This window comes from Martes martes, assembly GCF_963455335.1.
Source record: "Martes martes genome assembly, chromosome: X".
NCBI lineage: Eukaryota > Metazoa > Chordata > Mammalia > Carnivora > Mustelidae > Martes > Martes martes.
The window spans coordinates 120,259,268-120,267,687 of NC_137897.1; the positions used below are offsets into that span (position 1 = coordinate 120,259,268).

General features: G+C 61.0%; 1 protein-coding gene across 1 annotated transcript; it reads right to left on the minus strand.

The window, feature by feature from the left end:
- Positions 1 to 4,153: 4,153 nt before the first annotated feature.
- On the minus strand, positions 4,154 to 8,182 carry LOC308337512 (paraneoplastic antigen Ma6E-like; the record flags this gene model as incomplete). Its single annotated transcript, XM_080795600.1, has 2 exons — positions 4,154 to 4,620; positions 6,421 to 8,182. 2 exons carry the CDS (start codon positions 8,180 to 8,182, stop codon positions 4,154 to 4,156), a joined length of 2,229 nt encoding a protein of 742 aa, XP_080651726.1.
- Positions 8,183 to 8,420: the final 238 nt, after the last annotated feature.

Here is an 8,420-nt window from a genome sequence, read left to right on the forward strand (position 1 = left end):
TTGTGTTTCAGAAACACACAGGCCTTTGGCTCACTGAGCCCCCCACAGTCCTGTGGGCACTTGTCTCTGTGCGTGCTGGTGGGCAGGACTGGGAGACAGAATCACCGAGGGGAGACAGCCCCGGGACCCAGCCACGTGGAGAGCACATCCCGGAAGTGCTGCCTCTGCAGCAGTGCTGGAGCCCGCTCAAGCACGAGTTCCTGATGTGACCCCCTTGGCCAGCTTCCCCAGTCCACCACCATCCCAGCACATTTAGAATGCACCAGAATGCACCAGATGACGGAAGCGGGTCCTAAGGGGAACGGACTTGCACTGCCTCCCCAGCCCTAAACCTTGGAGAAGATCGAGTTCTGGGGCCCGGAAGGTGGTCACTGGGGCATGGGTTCACCAAACGCTCCCTCGAGGCCACCCTGAGCCCAGATCCCCACTTACCCAGAAGTAAGTTGGCTCCTTGGGGACCTAGCTTCTAGAAGAGTCTCTGGAGCCCTACTCCAGGGGACTTGTCCCCTGAAGCCCTGTGAGGCCATCAGAATGTGTTGGCAGAGCAAGACTCGGGCCCCCACATGAAGCCCCTGTTGGGGAGCTGCTCAAGGCCAGTTCCTGAGCGCCCTCCAAGGGGCAGGCAAATAGTGCCCCCCCCCCCCAGGCAGCCAGCAGGCTTCTCTCTTTTTCATCGTTCAGGGCACTCCATCCTGGGGTACTAGTTGTCTTCTGTTGAATACAGTCACCTCCTCTACAGATAGGAGACGGGCTGGGACCGGGACAGGCATGGGGCCAGGTGGGGTATCAGTCGCATCTGCACTGGGCTTCCGGGAGGACAGTCCTCACTCTCAACCTCCACCCCTTAGCCATCAGCCCTGGATCCGACCCCACGCACTGGAAACCGTGTGACTGCTGGGGTGGAGCAGCTCTCCACTCCTCAGGGGTCCACCAGCTGCCCCCGGGTACAGGCAAGGACAGGAAGGGGCTGGATGTATGTGGACTTGCACCGTGGCCAGGCAGAGGGCACAGGAAGGAGACCAGGAAGGAAATGCGAACAGTGTTATGGAGGTCTGCCTGCGAGGGTGTCTCTGACCCACCCCATCTGAGACACGAGTAAAGCACCAGGAGCTCCGGGGCACCGGGAACAAGGGCTCCCCCAGCGGCCTGCTCACTTGGCTGGATGGAGTCAACCAGTGCGTTCTTCCAATTCACACGCAAACTTCGCTTGGGCCTGGGAAGGGTTCTCAGACATGCGCCCTGCTGCCGACCCCAGATTGGGGGCTCCCCTCTCTCCACCAGACTGATGCCCCCTCAGACTTCAGCTATAGCACCCAATTCCGAGATACAAGGGGCAAAGGCCCACCTACAGTGCCCCATACCCCGGGGCCAAAACCTTCAGCTCCCCTGGCCTGCTTTCCCCCAAGCTGCCCTGGAGGGCACGGACACGGCCTTCCCAACTCCCAGCTGCCCAGCAGGAGCAGCAGCAGCAATGTCCTCTCCTGTGGGAAGGGTGGGAGCTCTTTCAGCAAGTGTCATTTGGAGGCTCCTGCACCACATGTGTCCTTAACAATCACATCTCACCGCCGCTGATGGAAGCACAAAGGAAATTAGCTGAAGAGTGACAGGTGTTTCATGGGTATTTGGGGAGGGCTGGAGAGCCAGGCTTGGAGGCCTTGCAGAGAGGAGCAAGGGTCTGAATCACACTGCCCTGGGCAGGTGCCAAGAACTCCTACAGCTCCCTCCCACAACTGGGCACAGACGCTCTGACTTACAGCAGTGATCCAGGACACAGGTGCTGCCACGAGAACCACAGCCCCGCTGCTCCTCAGGAAACAAGTCCCGATGCCCCTGCTGTCACCAGCGCACCCAAGTGCAACCTGTGGCCCCTGCTAGTTCCCATCTCTGGCCCCAGATTCATCTGACCGATGGGTGCTGGTCATGTGCCCAGGCGCTAGCTTCAGGGGAGGCTGGGAAAATGCCAACCAGGCATTTTCTGCTCCTTCCGTGTGAGCAAAGCTCAGCCTCATCAAGTGGCAGCTTCCCAGGACAGAGGAAATGAGCAGTGTCCATTGGGCCCACCTAAGTGGTACAACCGCTTCCCACCGCCCTTAGGGTGAACCCAACTACCCCCATCCCAAAACATGACCCCTTCAGAGAGCAGACCCCTCCCCTCCCCCAGCTATTGTGCATCCCCCTTCATTGTGCATCTAAGTAGCCTCGTCTTTTTTTTCCTTGACACCAAGCCTGTTAGCAAGTGGAGGCAGTAGGAAAATATGCCCATTCTCCCAGAAACCCAAGTGTCTAGATTTTTTCAGTTGCTCAGTAAGTGTTGTTAATGTTGTTCCATGATGTTTCATGCTTAGAATAACAAAATACATTTGGGGTTCTTCAAAAACCTATCACTTTTTAATACTGACTTTCTCAACGAGGACGCTATGGGCATTGGAGCCATGACAGCTCTTTGATGCATGGCCCCACTCCATTCACTGCACACCTCAAGCAATGTACAATCCCAGGAACTGGATGTCAGCGACCCCTTTAACTTAGTAAAGGAAAAAACCATGATTACTCCCAGTCAGTTTCAAAAGGGAGAGAGAACAGGACCACCCCAAGACGAGGGCCAATGGAACCCCAAAATTTTACAATCCACCTATAAAATAGAAGAAAGGTCCTGATCATATCCTAGTCTTCCCGTCCAAGTGCCTCACATAACCTCTCACCGGAAAAGTCTCCCATAGGTACTGGACAAAAATCGTCTCTCTGGCTCCCTCCCCCAACCCCAGCAAACCAGCAAACCCTTCCTTATATTGCCCACAGCAGAGGCAAGACTCAGCTGAAACATGCGATGAACTTTATTGAAGAAAACATTTACTGAAACCATCAAAGAGGGAATGACAACAGAGAGAGAAACATCTAACAACCACTAGAGCCCATGGGTCATGGCCTCCCCCTCCTCTTGGGGTCCCAAACGAGGTGTCTCTGCTTCCCCCAACACCGTGGCCCTCCCGCCTCCCTTCCTGGGGGCCCCACGATCAACCTCTGGCCAGGACGATAGAAACTGGCCACATCCCCTCACCCCAGGGCACCCTCGCCTCTGGCTGACATGCTGGGGCCTGGTGCCACCCTACAACCTGCACAGGACAGGCCCAGGAAGGTGGAAAACGCAGCAGGGGACACTCGGCCAAGCAAGGGACACGGAGTGACAAGAAACAACGGGGTGGCACATCAGAGCACCGTTCCCGTGGAGACTCCCGCTGGCCACCTCGGTCCTTGGTCGGTTCCTCCTTCCTGAGGTCGCGGGGCGAGCAGCAGCCGTGCCCTCGGGCATCCTTCCGGCGCCGTCTCCTGGAACTGGGCTGGGGAGCTCGGGGATGGGGCTGGGGACAGCTGCTCAGAGAAGCACACACACACATCTCCACGAGAACACGCAGCGGCCGGCTTAAATCTACACCGAGAAAGCAGAGGTGGAGCTCACAGCACGGGGAGAGAGCGAGCGGAGCCTCGTTCGCCACCGAAGCTCCCGGCAGGCCCCCGGGCAGGGGGGTGGCTGCCCCGGTAGGCCCGGACGCCCACCGCGGGCTCCTGCACACCTCAAGGCTCTGCACAGGAAGGGGACCTAGTGGGGTGGGGGAGTAACGTGACACGTGGGTCACTAAAGGCCCTACAGTGACGCAAGTGGGTTTCCCAGAACATGGAGTGACGTGCCCCGGGGGATGTACATGAGGGTCTCCCTCTTGGGAGACCCAAGAGGCTGGCACCCTTGAGGCGGTCCCTAACATCTTCCAGTCCAGTGTAGGTGGCAGATGGCTCCGGGTGCCCCTCACCCAGGCTAGGGTCAGCCACTCAGGGGTGCTTCCCAGACTGGCTGCCTGAGTTGGCATGGATTGGGGCTGGGGCTGGGGCCAGGTATGGTGCTTCCATGGGTGGGAGGGGGCACCTTTCCCCGCCCCATGTGGTGTCAAGTATGGTCATCCTGGTCACTTGGAAGGGCTCATAGTGGTGGCTAGGGTGCCTTGGGGAGGTGGGATCCTGGAAATTTGTTTGGGCTGAGTGGGCTGCTCCCTCAGCCCTGCCCCCCACATGGGGTGAGGCTGCTGCCCCGGCATGGCCTCCCCCTGCCTCCAGAGCTCTGCTGCCTGAGAGGAGAGGGGGGGCCCTGGGCCTTCTGAGCCTATTTGCCTGAGGAGGACTTGGGGGGGATCGTCTCCCCAGCCCCATCCTCATTTCCCGACTCCTCTGGCATGCGCTCCAGCCCCTCCTCTGGGACGGGCTCCAGCCCCTCCTCAGGGGGCCCTCTGGCCTCCTGGTCTCCGGCCTGGGGGAGGCCCTCTGGCTCATAGCCAGGACCTCCTGGGCCCACCCTGGGAACTTGGCCCATCTGGGCAGGAATGGGACCCCCAGGGGCCTCTGAGGGTCTTGCCTGACCTAGGCCCACAGAGATGGGAGCATTTTTATCTTCCTGAGAGACAGGGAAGAACTTGGAGCTCTCCTGGGGGGCAGGGGCAGCCCTGGCAGCATCATGGGCTTCAGGAGCAGCCCTATCAGCTTCCACAGTGCCAGGAACTGCCTCACTGGCCTCCAAGTTGGCTGGGACAGGCTCAGCAGGATCTTCGTTGGCCGGGGAGGCCTGGGTTTGACCTGCACCCGCAGGGGTGCCCTCGGTGACGACTTCGAGAGCCGGGTCAGCCCGGAAAGCATCTTCGTTGGCTGAGGGGGCCCCGGTTTCATCTGCACCCGCAGGGGTGCCCTCAGTGATGACTTCGAGAACCAAGGCAGCCCAGAGAGCATCTTCGTTGGCTGGGAGGGCCCCGGTTTCATCTGCACCCGCAGGGGTGCCCTCGGTGACGACTTCGAGAGCCGGGTCAGCCCGGAAAGCATCTTCGTTGGCTGAGGGGGCCCCGGTTTCATCTGCACCCGCAGGGGTGCCCTCGGTGATGGCTTCGAGAGCTGGGTCAGCCCGGCAAGCATCTTCGTTGGCTGGGGGGACCCCGGTTTCATCTGCACCCGCAGGGGTGCCCTCGGTGACGACTTCGAGAGCCGGGTCAGCCCAGAAAGCATCTTCGTTGGCTTGGGGGGGGCCGGTTTCATCTGCACCTGCAGGGGTGCCCTCGGTGATGACTTCGAGAACCAAGGCAGCCCAGAGAGCATCTTCGTTGGCTGGGAGGGCCCCGGTTTCATCTGCACCAGCAGGGGTGCCCTCGGTGACGACTTCGAGAGCCGGGTCAGCCCGGAAAGCATCTTCGTTGGCTGAGGGGGCCCCGGTTTCATCTGCACCCGCAGGGGTGCCCTCGGTGACGACTTCGAGAGCCGGGTCAGCCTGGAAAGCATCTTCGTTGGCTGGGGGGGCCCCGGTTTCATCTGCACCCACAGGGGTGCCCTCGGTGAAGACTTCGAGAGCCAGGTCAGCCCGGAAAGCATCTTCGTTGGCTGGGGGGACCCCGGTTTCATCTGCACCCACAGGGGTGCCCTCGGTGACGACTTCGAGAGCCAGGGCAGCCCGGAAAGCATCTTCGTTGGCTGGGGGGACCCCGGTTTCATCTGCACCCACAGGGGTGCCCTCGGTGAAGACTTCGAGAGCCAGGTCAGCCCGGAAAGCATCTTCGTTGGCTGGGGGGGCCCCGGTTTCATCTGCACCCGCAGGGGTGCCCTCGGTGACGACTTCGAGAGCCGGGTCAGCCCGGAAAGCATCTTCGTTGGCTGGGGGGACCCCGGTTTCATCTGCACCCGCAGGGGTGCCCTCGGTGACGACTTCGAGAGCCAGGTCAGCCCGGAAAGCATCTTCGTTGGCTGGGGGGGCCCCGGTTTCATCTGCACCCACAGGGGTGCCCTCGGTGACGACTTCGAGAGCCGGGTCAGCCCGGAAAGCATCTTTGTTGGCTGGGGGGGCCCTGGTTTCATCTGCACCCGCAGGGGTGCCCTCGGTGACGACTTCGAGAGCCGGGTCAGCCCGGAAAGCATCTTCGTTGGCTGGGGGGGCCCCGGTTTCATCTACACCCGCAGGGATGCCCTCGGTGACGACTTCGAGAGCCGGGTCAGCCCGGAAAGCATCTTCGTTGGCTGGGGGGGCCCCGGTTTCATCTGCACCCGCAGGGGTGCCCTCGGTGACGACTTCGAGAGCCGGGTCAGCCCGGAAAGCATCTTCGTTGGCTGGGGGGACCCCGGTTTCATCTGCACCCGCAGGGATGCCCTCGGTGACGACTTCGAGAGCCGGGTCAGCCCGGAAAGCATCTTCGTTGGCTGGGGGGGCCCCGGTTTCATCTGCACCCACAGGGGTGCCCTCGGTGACGACTTCGAGAGCCGGGTCAGCCTGGAAAGCATCTTCGGTGGCTGGGGGGACCCCGGTTTCATCTGCACCCGCAGGGGTGCCCTCGGTGATGACTTCGAGAACCAGGGCAGCCCAGAAAGCATCTTCGTTGGCTGGGGGGGCCCCGGTTTCATCTGCACCCGCAGGGGTGCCCTCGGTGACGACTTCAAGAGCCGGGTCAGCCCGGAAAGCATCTTCGTTGGCTGCAGAGGCTTCAGCAACCTCTTCACAGGCAGGGGCAGCCTGGGCGCCAGCCAGCCCTCCACTGCCCACACAGGCCCCTACTTCCGGTTGGAACTGCTCACCACTAACTGGGGTAGCCTCCCATGCTTCAGTCTCCCGAACAAGCCGCAGCATCCCCACGAAGCCAGGCGGCCTCCTCTCCAGTCGCATCCTCCTCAGCTTGTTCTGGAGCAGCTCGTTCGGCCGGGCCCGCATCAGCACCTGCCTGGCGCGGACCTGGTCGGCGACGACAGGGTGGAAGGCCCCCTTCTCCACGGCCGACTGCAGCAGGCCCTCCAGGCGCATCACGTAGGCAAACAAAGTCTCCTGGGGCCGCTGAGCACAAGTCAGGAACTTGAGCCGGGCGGTCACGCTGGTGTCCTTCTCCCCAAACACCTGTACCAGCGCGGCCAGGCAATCCTGCGCCGGCGTGTCAGGATTCTCTGCCAGGAGGCTGCTCAGGAGATCCAGCGCGGGGCCACCCAAGCTTTCCAGCAGCCGCCGCCTCCTCTCCCTTTCCGACACGTAGCGCCACGTGTACAGCATGTCATTGGCATGGTCCAGCCAACTCTCAAAGGACTCTTGCTCTTGGTCTAGCTCTTCCGACCCAGAAAAGGTTCTCAATTCCCCAAAGGCTATATTTTCCGGCACAAGCTGCTGAGCCTGATTCCACTGCCGGGTCCAGGATCCTCCCGCCTCTATGGCTCCTGCAACCCCCATTGCTCCTTCCTCCCCGGCAGTGCCTGCCTCCCCGGCAGCTCCCGCCCTGCTCACAGATCCTGCCACGCCGGCAATTCCTGTGTCACCTGCCGCTCCCTCCTCATCGGACACGCCCCCTTCATCTTGGGCTCCTGCCTCCCGGGCAGCTCCCGCCACTCCTGCCACACCTGCAGCTCCTGCCTCACCTGCTACTTCTACCACCCCCCCAGCGGCTGCAGCTCCCTCATGGGACACTCCTCCTCCGTCTGCAGCTCCTGCCTCCCCTGCAGCTTCTTCTTCATCTGACTCTCCTCCATCTTCAGCTCCTGCCTCCCCTGCAGCTCCTGCCTCACTCGCAGCTTCCTCCCCTGCAGCTCCTGCCTCACTCGCAGCTTCCTCCCCTGCAGCTCCTTCCTCACTCGCAGCTTCCTCCCCTGCAGCTCCTGCCTCACTCGCAACTTCCTCCCCTGCAGCTCCTGCCTCACTCGCAGCTTCCTCCCCTGCAGCTCCTGCCTCACTCGCAGCTTCCTCCCCTGCAGCTCCCTCCTCATCCGAAGCTCCTCCTTCGAAGGCTGCTCCTGCCCCACCTGCAGCTCCTGCGCCACCTGCCTGGCAAGCCGCTACTTGCCTCTGGGGCTGTGCAGGGAAATCTGGTCTATCCTGTGACTCTGAATCAGGGGCCTGGGGCAGAAAGACCACAGGCCAGGGTCCTCCTTTGCCTGGTATCTGTCGAGGGATCAAACTTCGGTTTAAATACTGAGCAAACTCGACCAAGGCGACCTTGTATCCGAGCTCCTTTCTGAACACTTTGCCCAGCAGTCGGTACCTGCCCAGGGGCCATAGGGCAGCATGCACAGCCTCCTGGAATTCCTGGTCCCCGCAGTCATCAGGGATGCCCAGGATGAGTAGGGAACGGTGCGCGTTCACGCCCATCCACCTGCACCAGTCACGCAGCATTGCCAGTGGCATCGCCATTGCTGAGAACCTGAGGGTGTAGAGAAATGACTAGATAAGGGCACACAGACTGTCACCATGTGAGCCTCAGCCCGTGGGTTTAAAGGAGTGAGAGACATGTTCATACCTACCCTACCATAGGCTACCCTACCACATAGTCAAAGCCTATGTCCCTCACAGTGGTGGCCTGGAGTGCTTCCACTCCGCATTTTGTTTGAGTTTAGAAAAGTTTTGTGGTGATACACCAGTTTATTTACCA